General features: G+C 42.2%; 1 protein-coding gene across 2 annotated transcripts in view; it reads left to right on the top strand.

Moving 5' to 3' along the window:
• MDGA2 (MAM domain containing glycosylphosphatidylinositol anchor 2) overlaps positions 1-24,032 on the top strand; it is a 652,332-nt gene that overhangs the window by 610,911 nt on the left and 17,389 nt on the right. For both annotated transcript variants that reach the window (XM_030562794.1, XM_030562793.1), the window contains exons 12-14: positions 6,286-6,306; positions 19,952-20,107; positions 21,323-21,481. In XM_030562794.1, coding sequence (XP_030418654.1) covers positions 6,286-6,306; positions 19,952-20,107; positions 21,323-21,481 — 336 coding nt within the window. The remainder of the gene's footprint in view (positions 1-6,285; positions 6,307-19,951; positions 20,108-21,322; positions 21,482-24,032) is intronic.

Below are 24,032 nucleotides of genomic sequence, written 5' to 3'. Positions count from 1 at the left end.
GTTTAAAACAGCATGTTAAGTTAGGTGTCACAATTATTAGGCCAGATCATCACCAAGCCCTGGCTTCTTTTGCGTCTCATAGCTTAATTGGCTTAATATTTCCATTCTCCTTTTGTTCGTGTTTCCTATTTAGATTGCATGTTCTTTGGAGCAAGGGCTCTCTCTAACCATGTGTATGTGTATTGCCTAATATTATCAGTTCCTCATCTTGATTGGGGCCTTTATGCACTATTGTAATAAGAGCCGATCAGGAAATTTTCAACAAACCATTTTTTCACTGAAAAATGCCAGTTTGTCACAAAAAAAAAACCCCACCACCTTTTTGCAGAACAGGATCCATTTCAATTAATATCCCTACTGGAAAAGTTTTTGGGTAAAATCTCATTTCCACATTTTCAAATTGGGAAGTTCTGAAGGTTTGAGTTGAAACAACTTTTCATTTTAAAAATTTAGTAAATTTAGACTAAAACATGTTTAAAAAAAAAGAGAGAGAGAGATGTCTGAATCAAAACCAAACATTTTGATTGACCTGAACCAAAACTTTAAGATTTTTGTTTTCAAAAATTTTGAAGATTTAGACTTTTTGTCCCAGTTTTGGATGGACATTTTTTCCGATATCTCAAAAAATTTCATAGGATGGGGAAGCTGTTTCCCACTAAGCTTAATTATCATACCAATAATAAAAAATATAATCAGACAGCTGAAAATATAGTATATTTAAGCTTAGCTATTGATGTACAAAACTGTTTGTTTTTTTAATGAGATGTCTAAGAACAGCCATACTGGGTCAGACCAATGGTGCATCTAGCCCAGTAAACTATCTTCCGAGAGTAGCCAATGCCATGTGCGTCAGAGGGAGTGAGCAGAACAGGGCAATTAATTGAGCATGGGGTTGCATCCCTGACCCTCATGGGTTAGTAGCCATTGATGGACCTGTTCTCCTGAACTTATCCCGTTCTGTTTTGAGAACTCAATTATACTTTTAGTCTTCACAACATCCCCTGGCAATGAGTGTAATTGTATGTGTTCTTTGGACTAGCACATAAGGGCACATCAATTGTTCCTTAATCAAGTTTTCAATTTTGGAAGAATTTGTGGTAAATTTAAATAGGTTTTTAGATAGGTTTTATAATGAGAGAGAATCGCCCATTGAATGTGAAAGGGACTTTTTTTTTTTTTTTTTTTTTACTAAGAATAAAAGATAAGAGCATAACTGAGCTCTCTGCCAAGGTTTGTGTGGTGTAATCTACATGGACAAGGATTACCAGAAATAAGGTCTCAAAATGAAAGTGTGGTTTATGCCCCACGTGCCTGAGGTAAAAAGCTAACAAAACAGACAAAGTGGACCCAGCAGAGTCCAATAGCTTTATAACAATTCTTTCTGTTCTGAGAACGCTTTCTGTATAAAACAGATCAGCTAGAATCAGGATGAACTGACTAGAATCTCAAATTCATAGAATATTAGGGTAGGAAGAGACCTCAGGAGGACATCTAGTCCAATCCCCTGCTCAAAGCAGGACCAACACCAGCAAAATCATCCCAGCCAAGGCTTTGTCAAGCTGGGCCCTAAAAACCTCTAAAGGTGGAGATTCCACCACCTCCCTAGGGAACCCATTCCAGTGCTTCACCATCCTCCTAGGGAAATAGTTTTTCCGAATATCCAACCTAGACCTCCCCCACTGCAACTTGAGACCATTGCTTCTTTGTCTGTCATCTGCCATCACTGAGAATGGCCTAGCTCCATCCTCTTTGTAACCCCCCCTTCAGGTAGTTGAAGGCTGCTATCAAATCCCCCCTCGTTCTTCTCTTCCGCAGACTAAATAAGCCCAGTTCCCTCAGCCTCTCCTCGTAAGTCATGTGCCCCAGTCCCCTAATCATTTTCATTGCCCTCTGCTGGGCTCCCTCCAGCTTGTCCACATCCCTTCTGTAGTGCAGGGACTAAAACTGGACGCAGTACTCCAGGTGTGACCTCACCGGTGCTGAACAGAGGAGAATAATCACTTCCCTCGATCTGCTGGCAATGCTCCTGCTAATACAGCCCAATATGCCGTTGGCCTAGTTGGCAACAAGGGCACACTGCTGACTCGTATCCAGCTTCTCATCCACTGTAATCCCTAGGTCCTTTTCTGCAGAATTTCTGCTTAGCCAGTCGGTCCCCAGCCTGTACCAGTGCATGGGATTCTTCCTTCCTAAGTGCAGGACTCTGCACTTTTCCTTGTTGAACCTCTTCAGATTTCTTTTGGCCCAATCCTCCAATTTGTCTAGGTCACTCTGGACCCTATCCCTACCCTCCAGCATATCTACCTCTTTCCCCAGTGTAGTGTCATCTGTGAACCTGCTGAAGGTGCAATTAATCCCATCATCCAGATAATTGATAAAGATATTGAACAAAACCAGCCCCGTGACCCACCCCTGGGGCACTCTGCTTGATACCGGCTGCCAAATAGACATCGAGCTGTTGATCACTACCTGTTGAGCCTGATAATCCAACCAGCTTTCTATCCACCTTATAGTCCATTCATCCAGTCCATACTTCTTTAACTTGCTGGGAAAAAATACTGTGGGAGGCTGTATCAAAAGCTTTGCTGAATTCAAGATATATCACATCCACCACTTCCCGCATATCCACAGAACCAATTATCTCATCATAGACGCAGTCAGGTTAGTCAGGCATGACTTGCCCTTGGTGAATCCATGTTGACTGTTCCTGATCACCTTCCTCTCCTCTAAGTGCTTCAAAATGGATTCCTTGAGGACCTGCTCTATGATTTTAATGGAGACTGAAGCGAGGCTGACCAGTCTGTAGTTCCCTGGGTTCTCTTTCTTCCCTTTTTTAAAGATGGGCACTGTACTTGCCTTTTTCCAATTGTCCGGGACCTGCCTCAATCACCACAAATTTTCAAAGATAATGGCCCGTGGCTCTGCAACCACATCGGCCAACTCCCTCAGCACCCTAGGATGCATTAGATCTGGAACCATGGATCTGGGCACGTCCGGCGTCTCTAAATAGTCCTTACCCTGTTCTTTCACCGCTGAGGGCTGATCACCTCCTCCCCATACTGTGCTGCCCAGTGCAGTAGTCTAGGAACTGCCCTTCTCTGTGAAGACAGAGGCAAAAAAGCATTGAGTACTTCAGCTTTTTCCACATCATCTGTCACTATGTTGCCTCCCCCATTCAGTGAGGGCCCCACACTTTCCCTGACCACCTTCTTGTTGCTATCATACCTGTAGAAACCCTTCTTGTTAACCTTCCCATCCCTTGCTAGCTACAACTCTAATTGTGCCTTGGCCTTTCTGATTTACACCCCTAAATGCTCTAGCAATATTTTATACTCCTCCCTAGTCATCTAGTGTCCCTAGTGTCCAAATTGCCACGTCTTGTAAGCTTCCTTTTTGAGTTTACGCTCACAGATGATTTCACCGAAGAATGGATATAACTCTGAACTTTAAAGAGTTTTCTAGACAGTTCAAACTCAACCTCAGGAATGTAGCCCTTCAGTCATCCATTAGTTTCCTTTCATGGCTAATTTTACGTACTACTTCTGGCTCACACAGCAACCTGACCTTTCAGAAATGAGACTTTGAGAATCATTTGCCCCTGCTTTATAGCTCCTTGCTACATTACTTAGGAAAGAACTTTTTTGCCAGTTCACCATGTGTAAATAAGTCCAGCCCAACCATAGCTTAATTGACAAAAGCAGAATAACCAATCAGTCTGAGCTGACGCTTGCTTGGCAGCCAGCCCTTTTCGGTCTGGTTGCTGTACTCTCAGCAGTCTGACTAGCGTGGCTCAAGGTGACCCATTAATGATAGTTTCTATAAAAGCTTCTCTGTACAGTTACAAAGCAAGCTCACTAAATGCAGTTTCTAGCAATTTCAGCTAATTCTGAGTTCAACCACTCAAGAAGCACACAAAATGAATGTTTCTTGAAGAGTGAAAGGTAATTTTTTTCTTTTTAACAAATGCATGTGAGATTAGCTAATGGAAGTTAACAACTAAGTTCCTCTGGCAAATCACAGATCATTCTTTTAGGTAGAGTGAGCTAAAACGGCAGAGCTGCTAAATGGAGGGGGTTTTTTAAATGTTAAGTTGAATCTGCAGCTAAGTATAACTCATGAGGGAAGGTCAGACGCAAAGTGTGTATGTCCATAAACAGAGCAGGTGACTAGTAGTATCAACACATGCAGCAATAATTGGGTAGAAGTCTGTTATTAACAAAGCCTTCATCTGCAGATCTACAGTACAGTAGGGTTACAGGATTTCATCAAATGTCGTTTGGAGCCAGAATTAGATTGCAGAGTTTCTTTAGAAAATTGTCCCTTTCTGATTCTGGGCCTAAACCACAACCCCTCATGATTACAGGAACAGGTCTCTGTTTCCTAAATAACCCGGCTGAAATCCTCTCCTGTGCACGTGGCCAGGACCTGGCCTATGCACCATCTAATTCCCACTTCAGCCTTGTTTTGAGGTCTTCAGTGATGCACAGGCATGGTGCTGACCCTCTCAGCAGGGGAGAATTTCATCCCTACTCCATTAAAAATCCGACATTGCGGAATTGTCAAATTATAGATGGGAAAAGGGATATGGATCCAAAGGCGTTCAAAGCAATTACACACCAGATCTTGAATCACACAACCAAGTTTATCTACCATTCTCTGAGACTTAAAATCACTGTGCTTTATCATCCTACTTTGGATCTGTGGGGATTAGCAGAGTAATTACTGTAATATTTTATAAAATTACTGCCTTAACCTTCCAAGTTTATAATCCTTCTCTGATATGCATATATTGTACCTGGAAGATCATAGAGAGGACACTGGGATCATGCATTTCAGAACTGTATTTTATTAATATTGTGGCCAATAGCTGTCAATTCTTTATTGTTTTAAAGGTAAGTATATCATGTAACTAGTGAACAGTGATATACCTAGAAGTGTCGTGTACTGGTTTTTAGAACAGAATACTTTATTTATATTACTTCGTCTTTGACTACAAAGAAATTCTGTATGTTCCCCCTGCTATTGTTTGAAAGTCACATGGGTGCTTTTGAGAATGCTACAAGTTCTGTTTCCCAACGTGTTTTTCTGACATAAAACTTCACTTAAATACGGGCGCAACTGAAATTTCTCTAAGGAGGGCGCCCAGAGCTCTCAGCCCTCCCCAGCCCCACACTCTTCCCTCCCCGCAGCCCCAAGCTCCCTTATGCTGCCTCTGCATCAAAAACGCATGCTGTCCTCTCTGCACCCACAGCTCCACACTCTCCTCCTGCTGTCCCACACCCAGCCTTACACTCTTTCCACCCCCATCCCCAAGCTCTGCCCCCTGCACCCAGCCCTGCAGTCTCCCTGCCCCACACTTGACCCCATGGTCTCACATTCAGAGATGGTCAGGCTGACAGCATCCCCAGGAGGGGCCGGGCAGTTCTGGGAACCCTTGACCACATCCTCCGTCTGCGTCTCCACTTCCCTAGGAAGCATCAAAAGCCCAGATCCAATCTTCCGAACCCTCCTGGAGGCTGGGATGCCCAGTGCCCCCTGCTCCACTCCTCCCAGAGGCTGGGGGTGCCTGTTGCCCATGGCACTTAAAGCACTGCAAAGTGTGTGGGGGCGCACACAGGGTTGCAATACCAGCCCTGGCTGCCCCTCCGTCATGCCTGCCGGGAAGGGGCTCTGCTGCTGTGCCACCCAGCTCTGGTCAGCAGCCGGGGGGAGCCTCACACTCCCCACACCCCGCTGTGCACTCTGCTTTAAAGAAACCTGAACCAGTGTAAGATGGGAAGTGTGATTTAGGCTGTTGACATTTAACATGGCACCATTTTTAAACACATGAGAATGGATTCATGACAGGTGAAATTCCCTGTAATCCAGTGTACTGCTAGGACCCCACATTCAGGGATGAACAGAGTCTAACCTAAACCCTCTGCTTGTTCAGTTTTACTCATTTTCTGTCATGTGTTTGCTTCAGCAATAGGACATCAGCCTGCTGTTAGCTGGACAGCAGCTTTCTTCCTTAAAATAGGTGTGAAGGTCTAGGTTTGATGCCTGATTGTGCACGCTGGGGAGGAGCATGCTCATCCCGGGAAAGAAGGGCTGTCTCCCATTACTCCCTGCCGATGTCTTTAGATAGTTAAAGAGCAAGACGGTGGCTGTGGTGCTGACCCTCGCCGTATGCGATCATCAGTGTTCTTAGACAGCCCCCGGGGGAAGATGTAGGATGAGTAGAGAACTGCTTTTAAAAAGGCTTTCAAATGACACTAAATGTGTTCTTTTCTGTCTTTTTTCCAGCTCCAGTCAATCCTCACTTAAGTAAGTATCTTTATCCTTTGCTGCACTTCATCATTGGAAGAATTAGCTTTGCATTAATTGTTGCTTCATGGTTATGCAATAAATGGGCAGCATTTCATTTTCAGCTATAGTCCGTGGATTCCATAAGGTCCATTTTAAGTCTGTCACATAGGACTGCACTCGCTTGCGGTTGGAGACTGAAACTTTTTTTAATTTCCAGTTGCTAAACAGACAGTACTCAGGTCAAGAGAAGATTACAGCTGCTGGACGTACCCCTTCCCCTGTGTCCGAAACCAATGAATAATCCCTAAGGAAAATGTGCATATGCTTTCAAAGGTCCTCCAAATGGTCCTTGATTAACAAAGAAAGGAGAAAGTGAATGTAAATGAGTGGGTGAAGCTATGGATTCCTCAGTGTAGTTTGCACAAATACATAAATACTTGAGTATGTGGCTCCACATGCTAACTTCCTGCGTTTGCAAAATTAGGCTAATAATCTTGAAAGAAAAGACACTCTTCTAAGATTATTAAAACTTCCTCTTCTGTTGGAGCAGAAACACCATCGTATTTGTCATGATGTTTTCACAGTTCTGATTCTAGTCAGAACCTCATCTACATATACCTACTTCCAGGATTGATAAGAGAGAGAAGCTATTGCTCCATGCCATAGTGGTTACTTGCTTTGCTATGGGAATATGTACACTTGCACTAAGGAAGGGCAAACTGGTTCAAATAAAATAAGAACCAACCAGACCTATCACCAGAGAGTGAACCTGAATCATTACTGAGGTTCTGTAAACTACTGTATTGAACATAAGAATGCCTATTTTGGGTCAGTCCAATGGTCCATCTAGACCAGTCTCTTCCAACAGTGCTCAGGGGCCAGATGCTTCAGAGGGAAAAAACAAAACAGAGCAATTTGAGTGATCCATCCCATGGTCCAGTTCCAGCTTCAGGCAGTCAGAGGTTTAGTAATACCTAAAGCATAGGGTAGCATCCCTGACCATCTTGGCTAATAGCCATTGATGGACCTATCCTCTGTGAATATATAAAATTATTTTTTGAACCCAGTTATACTTTTGTTGGTTAACCTTTCCTTTCTGTTCATTCTCATCTTCACACACCTCTGAGTTCAGATGTGTTGTAAAAACTCAAGAAAAGTTGTTTTCAATGAGCTGGAGGAGATAAGGTGGAAGGCACAGTGAATATCATAGAATCATAGAAGATTAGGGTTGGAAAAGACTCCAGGAGTTAATCTAGTCCAACTCTTTGCTCAAAGCAGAACCAACCCCAACTAAATCATCCCAGTCAGGGCTTTGTCAAGCGGGACCTTAAAAATCTCTAATGCTGGAGATTCCATCACCTCCCTAGGTAACCCATTCCAGTGCTTCAAAACCCTCCCAATGAAATAGTTTTTCCTAATATCCATCCTAGACCTCCCCCATTGCAACTTGAGACCATTGCTCCTTATTCTGTCATCTGCCACCACTGAGATCAGCCTAGCTCCATCCTCTTTGTAACCCCCCTTCAGGTAGTTGAAGGCTGCTATCAAATCCCCCCTCACTCTTCTCTTCTGGAGATTAAATAAGCACTGTTCCCTCAGCCTCTCCTCATAAGTCATGTGCCCCAGCCCCCTAATCATTTTCGATGTCCTCCACTAGACTCTCCAATTTGTCCACATCCCTTCTGTAGTGGGGTGCCCAAAACTGGACTCAGTGCTCCAGGCATGGCGTCACCAGTGCCGAATAGAGGGGAATAGTCACTTCCCTCAATCTGCTGGCAATGCTCCTACTAATACAGCCCATTATACCATTAGCCTTCTTAGCAACAAGGGCACACTGCTGACTCGTATCCAGCTTCTCATCCACTGTAATCCCCAGGTCCTTTTCTGCAGAACTGCTGCTTAGCCATTCAGTCCCCAGTCTGTAGCAGTGTTTGGGATTCTTCCATCCTAAGTCCAGGACTCTGCACTTTTCCTTGTTGAGCCTCATCAGATTTCTTTTGGCCCAATCCTCCAATTTGTCTAGGTCACTCTGGACCTTATCCCTACCCTCCAGAGTATCTGCCTCTCCCCCAGTTTAGTGTCATGTGCAAATTTGCGGAGGGTATAATCCATCCCATCATCCAGATCATTAATGAACCAGCCCTAGGACCTTCCATTGGGGCACTCCGCTTGATACCGGCTGACAACTAGACATTGAGCCATTGATCACTACCTGTTGAATCCAACGATCTATCCAGTTTTCTATCCACCTTGTAGTCTATTAATCCAATCCCTATTTCTTTAACATGCTGGCAAGAATACTGTGGGAGACCATATCAAAAATTTTGCTAAAGTCACGGTATGTCATGACCACCGCTTTCCTCATATCCATGGAGCCAGTTATCTCCTCATGAGTGAATCCAATATCTATGTATACAGTGGTGGTGTAGCCATTTTGGTCCCAGAATATTAGAGAGGCAAGGTGGGTGAGGTGATATCTTTTATTGGACCAATTTCAGTTGGTGAGGGAGTCAAGCATTTTAGCTTACACAGAGCTCTTCTTCAGGTCTGAGAAATCTAGCTCTAACACTGAGCCTCTTTAGTGAATATCTCGTTATTTGTATCTCTGATTTTGAAAAAACTATGATCATTTATTGGATGAGATGCTCAAATAGCTGAAAGCAGAGCTTTCTTGCTGTTTCTCATAAGAACATAAGAATGGCCGTACTGGATCAGACCAAAGGTCCATCTAGCTAAGTATCCTGTCTACTGACAGTGGCCAATTCCAGGTGCCCCAGAGGGAGTGAACCCAACAGGCAATGGTCAAGTGATGTCTCTCCTTCCATCCATCTCCACGCTCTGACAAACAGAGGCTAGGAACACCATTCCTTACCCCTCCTGGCTAATATCCATTAATGGACTTAACCTCCATGAATTTATCCAGTTCTCTTTTAAATGCTGTTATAGTCCTAGCCTTCATAACCTCTTCAGGCAAGGAGTTCCACAAGTTGACTGTGCACTGTGTGAAGAAGAACTTCCTTTTATTTGTTTTAAACCTGCTGCCCATTAATTTCATTTGGTGGCCCCTATTTCTTGTATTATAGGAACAAGTAAATAACTTTTCCTTATTTACTTTCTCTACATCACTCATGATTTTATATACCTTTATCATATCTCCCCTTAGTCTCCTCTTTTCCAAGCTGAAAAGTCCTAGCCTCTTTAATTTCTCCTCATATGGGACCCGTTCCAAACCCCTAATCATTTTAGTTGCCCTTCTCTGAAACTTTTCTAATGTCAGTATATCTTTTTTGAGATGAGGAGACCACATCTGTACTCAGTATTTAAGATGTGGGCATACCATGGGTTTATATTAGGGCAATAAAATACTCTTCGTCTTATTTTCTGTCCCCGTTTTAATGATTCCTAACATCCTGTTTGCTTTTTTGACCGCCGCTGCACACTGCGTGGAAATCTTCAGAATACTATCCACGATGACTCCAAGATCTTTTTCCTGATTTGTTGTAGCTAAATTAACCCCCATCATATTGTATATATAGTTGGGATTATTTCTTCCAGTGTGCATTACTTTACATTCATCCACATTAAATTTAATTTGCTATTTTGTTTCCCAATCACTTAGTTTTGTGAGATCTTTTTGAAGTTCTTCACAGTCTGCTTTGGTCTTAACTATCCTGAGCAGTTTAGAATCATCTGCAAACTTTGCCACCTCACTTTTAAACCCCTTTCTCCAGATCATTTATGAATAAGTTGAATAGGATTGGTCTGAGGGCTGACCCTTGGGGGATACCACTTGTTACCCCTCTCCATTCTGAGAATTTACCATTTATTCCTACCCTTTTTTCCCTGTCTTTTAACCAGTTCTCAATCCATGAAAGAACCTTCCCTCTTATCCAATGACAACTTAATTTACGTAAGAGTCTTTGGTGAGGGACCTTGTCAAAGGCTTTCTGGAAATCTAAGTATACTGTGTCCACTGGATCCCCCTTGTCCACATGTTTGTTAACCCCTTCAAAGAACTCTAATAGATTAGTAAGACACAATTTCTCTTTAAAGAAACCACGCTGACATTTACCCAACAATTTATGTTCTTCTATGTGTCTGACAATTTTATTCTTTACTGTTGTCTCAACTAATTTGCCCAGTACTGACGTTAGACTTAGTGGCCTGTAATTGCTGGGATCACCTCTAGAGCCCTTTTTAAATATTGGCCTTACATTAGCTATCTTCCAGTCACTGGGTACAGAAGTCAATTTAAAGGACGGGTTACAAACCATAGTTAATAGTTCCGCAATTTCACATTTGAGTTCTTTCAGAACTCTTGGGTGAATACCATCTGGTCCCAGTTACTTGATACTGTTAAGTTTATCAATTAATTCCAAAACCTCCTCTGGTAACACCTCAATCTGTGACAGTTCCTCAGATTTGTCACCTACAAAAGCTGACTCAGGTTTGGGAATCTCCCTAACATCCTCAGCCGTGAAGACTGAAGCAGAGAATCCATTTAGTTTCTGGGCAATGACCTTTTCGTCTTTAAGCGCTCCTTTTGTATCTCGATCACCAGGGACCCCACTGGTTGTTTAGCAGGCTTCCTGCTTTTGATGTACTTAAAAAACATTTTGTGATGACCTTTGGAGTTTTTGGCTAGCCATTCTTCAAACTCCTCTTTGGCTTTTCTTATTACATTTTTACATTTAATTAGGCAGTGTTTATGTTCCTTTCTATTTACCTCACTAGGATTTGACTTCCACTTTTTAAAAGATGCCTTTTTATCTCTCTCTGCTTCTTTTACATGGTTGTTAAGCCACGGTGGCTCTTTTTTAGTTCTTTTACTGTGTTTCTTAATTTTGGGGTATACATTGAAGTTGGGCCTCTATTATGGTGTCTTTGAAAAGTGTCCATGCAGCTTGCAGGGATTTCACTTTAGTCACATACTTTTTAACTTCTGTTTAACTAACCCCCTTATTTTTGCATAGTTCTCCTTTCTGAAATTAAATGCCACAGTGTTGGGCTGTTGAGATGTTCTTCTCACCACAGGGATGTTAAATGTTATTAGCTTATGGTCACTATTTCCAAACGGTCCTGTTATAGTTACCTCTTGGACCAGCTCCTGCGCTCCACTCAGGACTAAATCGAGAGTTGCCTCTCTCCTTGTGGGTTCCTGTACCAGCTGCTCCAATAATCAGTCATTTAAAGTATCAAGAAATTTTGTCTCTGCATTTCATCCTGAGGCGACATTTTCCCAGTCAGTATGGGGATAATTGAAATCCCCCACTATTATTGAGTTCTTAATTTTGATAGCCTCTCTAATCTCCCTTAGCATTTCATCATCACTATTACTGTCCTGGTCAGGTGGTCGATAATAGATCCCTACTGTTATATTTTTATTAGAGCATGGAACTACTATCCTTAGAGATTCTATGGAGCATGTGGATTCACTTAAGATTTTTACTTCATTTGTTTCTACATTTTCTTTCACATATAGGGCCACTCCTCCCCGCCCCCCATGACCTGTTATGTCCTTCTGATATATTTTTTACACTGGAATGATTGTGTCCCAGTGATTGTCCTCAGTCCGCCGGTTTCTGTGATGCCTATTATATCAATATCCTCCTTTATCGCGAGGTACTCTAGTTCACCCATCTTATTATTTAGACTTCTAGCATTTATATACAAGTACTTTAAAAAATTGTCACTGTTTGTTTGTCTGCCCTTTTCTGAGGTGCCCAATTTTTTTTTAATGTGAATGTTTCTCATCTGATCTGGGCCCTAGATTATCCTCTTCCATCCTCTTCTCCTGACTAAAACCTAGAGAATTTCTATCAAGAGACTCTCCTCTAAGAGAAGTCTCTGTCCAATTCATGTGCTCCTCTGCAGCAGTCAGCTTTCCCCCATCTCTTAGTTTAAAAACTGCTCTGCAACCTTTTTAATGTTAAGTGCCAGCAGTCTGGTCCCCCTATCCCAAAAGTTTCCCCAGTTCCTAATGAATCTAAACCCCTCCTCTCTACACCATTGTCTCATCCACGCATTGAGACTCTGAAGCTCTGCCTGCCTACCAGGCCCTGCATGTAGAACTGGGAGCATTTCTGAGAATTCCCCCATAGAAGTCCTGAATTTCAATCTCTTTCCTAGCAGCCTAAATTTGGCCTCCAAGACATTTCTCCTACCCTTCCCTATGTCATTGGTAACTACATGTACCACAACCATCGGCTCCTCCCCAGCACTACACATAAGTCTATCTAGAACAAAGGCAAAGCAAACTAGCTTTATAAAAGGATGTTACTAAGCTGAAATCCATAGACATTTACTTATGGTGGTAATATTTCATGAAATATCCTGCTAGTGATACTTGACAAAAATAAATCTCAATAAGCATTTTGGCTGTGTGTTGAGCTTTAGGAACTCCTGTGGCAGACTGAATAAGATGTAAACCGCTACTGGCAATGAGAAACGTACCTTTTATTGCCCAGACATCGTGTTTAGTCAGATGTGCAGAAATGCAGCTGGAAAGAGAAGGAAGTATTTCAGGCCCATCAGTATTCTTGCTATGAGTCAACTACAGTGGGAGTAAAACTGGTTCTCAGCTACTGTGAACAGGTTCTCTGATTCTAAAGTTCAAGAATCACAGAATCACAGATTAGGGTTGGAAGAGTCCTCAGGAGGTCATCTAGTCCAACCCCCTGCTCAAAGCAGGACCAACACCAACTAAATCATCCCAGCCAGAACTTTGTCAAGCGGGGCCTTAAAAACCTCTAAGGATGGAGATTCCACCACCTCCTAGGTAACCCATTCCAGTGCTTCACCAACCTCCTAGTGAAATAGTGTTTCCTATATCTAGTCTAGACCTCCCCCACTGCAACTTGACCATTGCTCCTTGTTCTGTCATCTGCCACCACTGAGAATAGCCTAGAATACAGTAAAAGCTCAGGAATGGAGGTTGTTTGTAATTCTGAAATGCTTGTTAACTCTGAACAAAACATTATGGTTGTTCTTTGAAAAGTTTCAACTGAACATTGACTTAATACAACTTTGAAACTTTACTATGCATAAGAAAAATGCTTTTAACCGTCTTAATTTAAAAGAAACAAGCATAGAAACAGTTATCTTACCTTGTCAAATCTTTTTTAAAACTTTCCCTTTATTTTTTTAGTAGTTTACATTTAACACTGTATTTGCTTGTACTGTACTGTACACTTGTGCTGCACACTTGTGCTGCATTTGCTTTTTTTTTTCTTGATCTCTTCTGCTGCCTGATTGCATACTTCTGGTCCAAATGAGGTGTGTGGTTGACTGGTCAGTTAATAACTCTGGTGTTCGTAACTCTGTGGTTCTATTGTAGATGACTCAACACTTTAATCCTGCTCACTGATGATCCCATCTAGTGTGTTAATAATTAGGGCAGAATGGAAAGACTCCCATTAGCTTGAATGGGCATTTAATCAGCCCTTCATTGACTACGTATATGTTTAATTTATTAAGAAAATATTTAATAGCAGTCCCAGGTGCATTAAATGACATTTTTCTCCAATTTTAAAGTTCAAAAGTTCTTGCCTTCTTTTCTTCTTTCTTGGCAATTTTATTGTTCAGTTAAAGGACCCAGATTAACAGTCCTAGACATTAAGTCCTCTGTCTACAGAACAGTTTCAATGTGGGAAACATCAGAGCTGCATTAGTAAGAAGGATCACTTTGAGCAATGAGTTGGGGTATCTCATTGCCCTACCTATACCCCTGCCCCTGGTTTGTCAGGATCAGCTTCCAACTGTCCTAGTGAAGATGGGGAAACATGTCTATCACAAACTGGAGTGAGCCCATCCAATTATTTTACCGAGGCCTGGGCTACACTAATACTGTCATTCGATCTAAGTTACGCTAGTTAAGTTACATAAGTAACATCACTTAAGTGGATGTGCCTTAGTTCAGCTTACGGCAGTGTGCGCACTACGCCTTGTTGACGGGAGACGCTCTCTGGTGACATAGCTTCTGTCTCTAGTTGAGGTGGATTAAAGATGTCGACAGGAGAGTGCTCTCTCATTGACTTAGCATGTCTTTACCAGACCCACTAAATCGATGCTGCTGCATTGATCGCATTGCCGTCAAGAGTAGCGTAGACATGGCTACTGAACTGCCATCAGGTGGTCACAACTTTAGGTCAATAATATCTGGGGCAAAAAGCCTGGCCCTACTGAAGTCAATGACAAAATTCTCATTGACTTCAATTGGGCCAGGTCTTCATCCTTTAGATGGATTCAGACCAGTAAACTAGAGATAAAAGATTCTCTTTCCATTACCCACATCATCTTTGTTTTCTAGATTCCCATCTTATTTATCTCACAAGTGTCAATTTAAAGATGCCGTCTGTCTGTCTGAATAAATAAACCACCAAAAATCTGTGTTCATGGGCAACTAAGAACTGATTTAAAACCCAGGAAATTATGCCCTTTACTTTTGATTTACACAGAATCAGGCCTATCAAGTTAAAGTAGTCAGTGGATTTGCCCTGGATAAAACTGGTTTATGTGAGACCAGAATCATTCCCTTCATGCATAAATTCTGCAGCACGCAAATGACATAAAATTATTCCATATTGTGAGACTTCTGAAATAGCTAAATGAGCATTTTCCAGTGGGTTAAAGACTGAGATTTAGCCTTAAATCTGTATTCTCTTTCTTTTGCAAGTTTATTAATGACCACTAAGGATCTGTTGTTATGATACGTGTATGTAGCTCCCATTAATGTGAACAGAAGTTATGTCTCAATAAGATATTCAAGTATAAATATTCATATTTAAATCTGGGTTTTATGGGAGAATGGATGACCTGAGGGATTAATGATAGCATGCAAAGTATTTTATCTTGAGGATGCTTTTTCACATTTGGCCCTGATTAGCAGTAAAACTAATTAATGGCCTCAATCCAGTTCCTAAATTGCCGTGTGCTTGTAAAATAAAGCCACTACCATATTGGTGCTGTTTGACCAGAGGCCCATGACCTGATCCTGAATTATCAGGCCAGCTTAATATATACATATTGCAGAAGTGCTTCTAATAATTGTGAGTGAAGCCAATATGGTTGAGATGCAAATAGGAGGGTGTAAAGTATGAATATTCATGTTAAGTGAGGCTTGGAATCTTCTGAGGCGTGTTAGGCATACGTTTGTTAGCCTGGTATTATTGCCTGAACAAAGGTTACAAAATGATATGTAGCAGCTGCACCTTCCCCACACCAAAGGCAGCATGGGGTGTGGTAAACAGAGACGCAGGAGCCTGAGGTGGCTTGATCCCAGTGTTTCCATTTATGGGGCCCTGCCCAGTGAGGTCCTGGGGCTGGAGGTTGTAAAATTTAGTAATGTGTATCTTGTTACAGTTTAGCAATGCATTTTATGGTAAACAGGTAAACCACAAACAGATGGTAGCATCTTAGGGGTTTTTTGCATTGAGCGTTAACCACATTGACATACCAAAACTATTGGGAATGGGACTGATGCAAGTGGCTGGTTACCTGTTGGAAATATGACTATGGTCAACTGAAATAACACATGTAGACAAGTGGAACATAACTTTGGTCTCCTGGAATAGTCGCTATGAATAAGGGCTGAGACTTAATCAGATATGGTCTCAGATGTATGTGGGTGGAATGGAGAAAGGTGTATAAAAGTTTGTCAAACCTAGCCCTAGTGGGGAGATGTGGAATGACAGTGGAGGTGACATCCAAAACCATCATCTCCTCTTGTGGTGTGCTCCACTGACTAGTTCTTCCATCTTTGTTTCTAACAGTCTCTGCAAGGTTGTAGGTATGCGTAGTGTAAGACTGTATGTATGAACAATGCAGGAAACTTCTGCACTTCTCTTATTCTTACACTTCTGTATTTGTTTTTTTCTATTATTTCAAGTATAGTCATCTGTATTAATTCAAGCTCATAAAGTTTGTGTGTCTTTCACCAATCTCATCTTCTGAATTAGCACCAAATAGCCTGTTCTTTGTGACAGGTGCACTTTGCAACCTAAATTAATCCCAGGCTACAGTGCTAAATGGTTCCCTTATTGATGCGCTTAGAAGATAGGACAAAATTTGAATGGACCTAAAGATCTATCCAACCTATCATGAGCTGGGGCATCTCAGCCAGACAGGATTGTGTGAGGAAGCACAGATTGCCAGCACTCATGATATACCTCTTTCATGGATGAATAAAGGACAGTGAAGAGCTGTTCAAAACCTCTTGAATTCTCAGACAGGAAATGTACAGATCTGATCTCTCAAGTTATTTTCATGTTTATACTTTTGTCTATTTGTTTATATGTATATAGCACCAAAAATACTTGGCACTAGCCCGTTCCAATTTATTCCAAATGCTTGAATCCCATTAGCAGCTGACACTGTGTTAAATAAATGGCAAACTTGTACCTACTTTTTCAGTGGGCCTGATCATTTTTTTGCTCACTCAAAGAAAAAGGCTTTTAATCTGCTGATGTGGAATTTCTAAATGAACCTTCTGCATTTCTAAATGAACCTGCTTCAAAGTGCAAATGTAGCCTTTAAACTACTGCAGCAGAGTTAGAAATGGCAAGACGGATGATGAGGCAGATGACTTTGGGTTTAACTCAGTTTGTTGTTGGAGCTGAATCAGATTTTACTCATTCCCCACTCCGGTTAGCTGTCACGGAAGCAATATTTAATCCTTGAATTGTGTCACTGTGCAGGAGCAGCGCGCGTAAGGTACTGACGGCTCCGAGTTTCCATCCTCAGAGCTCGCTATTAATACAATGCTTTGGGTCAGTAGAGAGGGGAGAGGGCTCCCACGCCAGCCCCCACAAGTGGCAGTGGGTTGGGACCACAAAGCCTGTGGCTTGTCTGAGATCTGCTTGGCTGTTTGGGCAGGTGAAAACGGGCCACTTTTAGCTCTCTCAAGACCCTCATCAGCGTGAGTCCTGTCGTCAGGACACCCCTTGAACCACAACTGCCCCTTGAATCACCTTGAGGAAGGGTTTGTGGGAGGAGCCAATGCAAATTAATGCCAAATTGATCTGAATTAACTTGTTCTATAACATTAGCTTGTCCTGCAGGTTTTGTAGTGGCGATCTTAGAGGAAGTGTTGCCAGTCCCACCCCGGTCCTCCAAGGCACCTGCTAGCAATACCCTGTCCTTTGAACACAATATAAACAAGGATCAGAGGCTGCAGTTTCCATCCATCCATCATATTCCTAGGCTGCTAAGCACCTTGGAAGCTACAGTAAGGACTTGTCTAAGTGGAGGGGAGCACAGTGTACACATACATGTTGACGGGAGAGCTCTCTCTCATCGACTTAGCATGTCTTCACCAGACTCACTAAATTGATGCTGCTGCATCGATTGCATTGGCGTCAAGTGTAGACATGGCTTCTGAATGGCCATCAGGTGGTGGTAACTTTATAGAACAAGCTATTTTAATATCAAACCAGTATAAAATACATTTCTAAAGGTGACGTGCTCAGCGTCTATTTTGTTCATAGTCCTTCATCTGCACCGCACTGCACTGCTTCTTTCATGAGCTTTGTCAGTGTCACTGTGTACTCTTTTGTGAGCTAGGAAATAAAGCAGCAGATGCTAATCTGCATCAGTTCACGTGCATCATTATTCGGGTTATTGGGTTCCACAGAGTGTGTAACTGTTTTTCAGATTTCTTCTCCACTGTGGTTGTGACAGTGCTCATGTATTTAACGATGGTGTATTTTACAAAGTTTTCCATTAAATTAGATTCCAAAATGTTGTGGGGGGAGGGTTGCATAATTAAACAAATGAACAGTTGACTCTCAGTCATACTGATGGTGAACAATCCTTTCAGATCAACTGAGGGTTTGTGCTTTAATTAACTTGATTCTTACAGTCAAATGGTGACAACTCTACTCAACTCAGTGGATTTATCTGAGAAAAGAAGTAAATCTGATCATTGTACTGAGGGAGTAGACATATGTGTCTGGATAACCTGGTTTTGTAGGGGAATATTTCATGCTCAGTACTATGAAGTAGGCACTTTTCTTACTGTCCTCCTAGCCTAATCAGAAACGGGATGAGGAAGAACCAGAAAAATCTCTCAAAATGGCCATGGGTTTGGGGTGAAATTTCAAGCTTCATTTTTCAGTCTTGAGTATTAGATGATTTCAGATCAGCTTCAGGTTGGCCTCCATTCTTTGGGGTCCTTACCCAAACCTAGCCTGTATGCTGATCTCACTGACACAGTACAACATCAGTGACCTGAGTGGATATATTACATATTTAAACTCCCAAACCTGCAAACATTTAGATACCTGCTCGACTTAACACCCCTGAGTAGTCCTGTGTAGAGCTTGTCAAAATAGCTGTTGTGCCAGTGAGTGCATGTGAAAATGACTCTATAACTGGGAGTGAGAGCATTCTCCTGGAATGCAGGAGATCCAAGTTCAAGTCCCTGTCCCTGCTTCAAAGATTATTTAATTATTTATAAGAAGTGGAACAGATTCAACATGAGAAATTGATAGAGACCCCTAGCTCGATGGTTAGTGCATATTGTTGTAATGGGGAAGATCCATGTTCAAATCCCTTTTTCATATGAGGTGTAGGGGGCATAGAATGTGGCTCTCCCATATGCCAGGAGGCTAAAGGTTGTCACTGTGCTAAAGTTTATCAGTTAGGTCTCCTTCCTACCCCACCTGACCCATTTTGTGAATGACATCTTCGTTGGCTTTGGTCAAAATCCCTGAAATTGGCATGGAATTTTTGGAGCTGCATTTAAATGAAACTTTTAGCATTGCCTCGACTCAACATTTTAACAATTCACTCAGTTTTTTTTTAAATTGATTTTTGGTTTGACCCAAAATTATTTTTTTTTTTTTAAATTTGGACGTGCCAGTGAACCAAAAAATCCATTATTTGCCCAGCTTTAGTTCTCTGGGGGCCAGTGGAGCAGTACTCCACAGTGGTGAGTACAAAAGGCACACCTGTGGAGGAGGATGCAACAAACAGACGGTATACAGACAGTGAAGAAATACATCCATTGACCTTGCTGGAGCAGTGCACTCACTGGGACTGCTCGTGTGCGTAAAGTTCAGCAGGTGACTTGGGGCCTTACACTGCTGGGAGAGAGATGAGAATCCAGGCCCAAAGCCTTGGGTGGTTTGGGTTCCTGGCTACCCAAGAGTACAATTCTGTGCTCATGTAATAATGATACACTCAGCTGAGTTGCATGGTGTAAACAGGAGGAGACCTCTAGCAATTACTCAGCTAGAAATCTTTGATTGTAAGCCTTGCATACTCCTTAAACTGGAGTCCAACTCTCTTGGCCTTAAGGGCATGCTGCAGTGCTTATCTGTTCTCTGTTGCTTTTCTGAAGGGTGGGAGGGCTAAGAAGGGCTGAAGGATAATGCTGAATGGTGGAGGGGGATCTATTTGATAAGATCTGTACGTTTTCCGTTTACACGTACACCTGGAGTGATAGTCCGATGTGTTTTTTAGCAATGACAATCATAAATAAAATAACAAGCCTAAAGGAAGACACATCCTTGACATTCTACCTGGATTATAAAAAAAATCACGTCCAATGTTAATAATGACTGTTGTCCTTTAAAAAGGTTGTTGCACTTTCAAGACTTTTGACAGTGACGCATACAATGGTTGCAATCACTGAAGTCATGTTCATTTACTGTGTTGGCTGTAGGAGAGTTTCACTGTGGATTTGAAGATGGCAACATATGTCTGTTCACTCAAGATGACACGGATAATTTTGACTGGACGAAACAAAGCACTGCCACCAGGGACACAAAATATACCCCAAACACTGGACCCAACGCAGACCGAAGTGGCTCCAAAGAAGGTAAAACGTAGCTTAGATTTCTGCAGTAACAGACCCTCAGCTAATGCAGATCAACATAGCTCTGCTGAGGATCTACCCAACATGCTGAGGCCCAAACTCTTCTCTTTTCTTAATGACCCCCAGCAGTATTTAGGATGAAAATACTGACCTATGTTAATTCTGTAGGGACTCCATAACATTTAATAGAGATGATCCCAAAGCAAAATCTTGCATCTGAATATTTACATACAGAGGTCAGATCTGTATCTAAAACAAACTCTGTGGCTCCTGACCAGTCCTGTTTGTTACCATTTCTGATGCCATTTTAAAGATGATCAGATTCAGACAGTAGGTTCTGTAGTGATGTATATTTTAAACTTCCTGCAACATTCTGTAGTTTTTAGTCATTTAAATTCTTACTAGCAGATTGTGGGAGCTAAAAGCTTGATTGTCCTGTCTTCATTTTGTGTCCTGCTAAAGGGCATGATTCGAAATCTGCCACCCCTGTTATCTAAAGCGCTGGTTTCTGCTTTCTGTATGTATTCGAATGGTGACTTTCGGACTCACAGTGCAGGACTGTGATTGCTCAGACTACTTTATACTCCATACCCCACCTGCACTACCAAACACAGTAATGCTTGCGTTGCCTGTCCTTGGTTGCAGTTATTGAGCAAGTCACGTTAAAAAAATAGTATATATAATGCTGACATAGACTAGAATCAGGATAATTATATAATGTGTTCTTTCATTGAGGATGAGCTTTTGAACTGTGATTGGCAGGGCTATCGAAAAGGCTCCTTGAAGCGATGCCATGAAGAAATTTTTCATTATTTTAAAAATAATTCTTCTTTCACTATTCACATAAACACTTTGCAACGTTGAGACTGCGATCTGGAACCTAAACATAATTTCCCCCTTCCTTGAGTATACTCACGGGTTTATCACTTTACTGTTGCGTGTGAGTACTGAAGTACTAGCAGAGATTTTTACCGTTAATAGAAAAAAAATCTCATTGAAGCATTTGTTTGTGGAAGCACATGGGATTTATGCAGGTCAAGTGCAGCAAACAAGGCCCAGTGGTGTCAAATGAATGTGAAAAATTGTTCAAGGTTCTTAACAGCTCTGGTGCTGAGCATCTGTACCCTGAGAGAGAGTATGAGAGAGAGAGAGAGAGAGAGAGAGAGAGTGTTTGTTTAAAGACTGAACTTAACAAGTTCTGTTCTGGCCTTCTTCTAGGTTTCTACATGTACATTGAAACGTCACGCCCAAGGCTGGAAGGAGAAAAGGCCAGACTTCTTAGTCCTGTTTTCAGTGTAGCCCCTAAAAACCCTTATGGAGTCACCAACACAGCGTATTGCTTTAGTTTCTACTATCACATGTACGGACAGCACATAGGTGAGAGGAACCCAACGATATTGTCATTTAAATTACACGAGTAACTATGGTTTATTAAAGGAAAAATAACATACATATCTGACCAAGAAAGGAAAGGTCAGCAGCATCTAGATGGTAACCCCTTTGTACAGCACCTAACACTGTGGGGTTCTGCTTTGTGGCTGCAGCTGCCAGGTGCTATGGTAATACAGATTATAATAAAATGTGCCAATTAGCACCTTCATTGCTTTGGGCTTGTTCAGCACAGCCCACACTTGGGGGCAGTAGAGAACTACTCCCTTCAAAGCATGGGGCAGCAAAGGGAAACCCTTTTAAGTGCATGTGTACGTGGCTTTGAAAAAAGGGAATTTTCAAGTATGGCAGAGAGAAAGGGCTGTAAGCAGTTTGCTGGTACTACACCAGTATTTTGAGTCCCCTGCTGTGGAGAGGCGAGGGTTGGGGTCAGTTGATTAGCTGCTATAACTCTCTTCTGATGGCTATTGCAACAGCCCAGGATGGGTTTCTGCAGGCTGGTCCTGGCCCTAGATGAAAAAGCAAAAGAAACATCCCAAAGTCGGTTTTTGTTTTTTAATGACGTACATGCCATATCTGAAGGACCCTGGTGTATCTCAGTGATATATATTTATATATTAAGAAGGCATAAGCAACAGCTGGCAGATCTCTCTGGATCCTGGAAAACCCCATATAAGTGAACAGAACATCAGAATGTGTCTGAATGGATTTCCAGCAGCAAGCTGATTTCAAGTTCTTGTTGCCAAAATTACATTTTTCGGGACAAACCCCTCCTTCAGATGCATGTTAGTGGCTCCTTTTGGACTCACCTGCCTATCTCCAGGTAGGATTTAGCCCTTAAATAAAGCAGAGGAATTGAATGAGTTTTGTTAGTTGCCACTGCATGACTAACCACTTCGAGGCAGCCCCAATGGCAGGAGATGCTGAGGCCGCGTCAGGTTTAATGAGTATCATTCAAAGAAACTTAAAATCCCATGGAAAGCTGCTGATGGTATTGGGCAGTAAAGGATACAGTGAGGCCATGTAAGTAGCCAGCATTTTCTAAGGTAATGGTAGAGTCGAGCAAGGGGTCAGCTTGACATCCCTTTTTTACTTCTGTCCAAAGCATCATCACATCATTGCTCCTTCCCGTGCTGCTCAGCCTAGTGTAGGGGCCACGTATCAGGGGAAGTTTCCATGTCTGCTCGGTCCTTGTCTGCTGAGACTTACTGGGAGTTCAGTGTGTGCTAATGGTGACAGAGCCAAATTCTGCCCTCAGCACAGCTGCCCTACCAAATGGCAGAGGATTCCGAGGACAACAGTGGATGGTGGTTGTAAGATGGGTAGGTTTGGTTTGGCCATTTTGAAAAATGGGTGAGTTTAGTGCTCCCCAGGATGAGAGAGAAATAATAGCACTGCTTTGAGACAGCTCTGCCACAGCATCTCAGTCCTGAGGAGCTGTACTTCTGCTTGTCAGGGCTTGGGTGCTTCTGGAGCGCAGCCTGCCGAGCATGCTAATATTGGTATAATGGTCAAGAGGGAAAAGGGAGCTTATGTGGAGAAATGAGGACTGGGTATGAGATTACCAAATTCATTATAATGTTAAGCTACAGCCTAACTCTCAAGAGAAAAGCAGGCATGGAATTCCCTGTCCTATCACAATTAGGTTTGGAACTAGGGTCTATGTTTCTAATCTTACCCCCAAATATACGTTGCTTTTAACTGCGAATCATATGAGAAGTTCCTATCAGGTCATACAGAATTAACTCTGAGAATGCTCACATCCTCCTGACTGCCAGTCCAACGAGAGCACATCTACTTTGCATGGCCACCTTTTCGAAGGGTTAACATTGATTATCCCTGAAAGTACAGACAGAAGATCGTTTGTGTCTGTTGCCTCTGTGAATGGCTGCTCATGTGGGCTCCAGCTCCTGTTCAGTGGGGAGTTAGCATGATCGGCACTTGGCACGTGTGGGCCACAATAATATTTTCATAAATATTTTCATATTTTCACAAGTGGTGCAGTCGATCTGTGTCCTACATCACCTTATTTCCAATCTATGTGATCGACGGCAGCCGCTCAATGTAGTACCGTGTTCTTGGGGGAACAAAAAGGCACTGGGTCAGTCTATATTTATTGAAAGCCTGACAAACCAAAATAAAAACAACAGTGTACCAGAATATTGTCTGACTGTCACAATTTCAGTAAGATAGGGTCCAGTAGATGCCACCGAAAGCTAATACAGTCATTAAAGCTTCTCCTCGCCTTCAACAAGTTAGCTCAAGAGTTCCCATGCTATAAAACCATCCGAAACATGAACTCCTCTGATTTATTTTTATGCAAAAATGTAACTTGTCTCCATTGCAATTTGTATTATCTGCCCAAGGGTCACTTGGCTGCTCATTTTCCTGTAGGTCAGAATTGTTCTCCGTTTAAAAGAAATGTTCACCATGGGTCAGTTTTTCAAAATGAGTCTTACATGCAGTACTTGTAGTCTTCTGCAAGTATGCACAGCCATGACTGGCAGCAAGTTATGCATTTCAAGAGTAGGTGTTTACT

Source organism: Gopherus evgoodei, chromosome 4 (assembly GCF_007399415.2).
Source record: "Gopherus evgoodei ecotype Sinaloan lineage chromosome 4, rGopEvg1_v1.p, whole genome shotgun sequence".
In the NCBI taxonomy this organism is placed as follows: Eukaryota; Metazoa; Chordata; order Testudines; family Testudinidae; genus Gopherus; species Gopherus evgoodei.
Note: the sequence above shows the minus strand (reverse complement) of the source record. Positions and strands in the feature narration are given on the sequence as shown.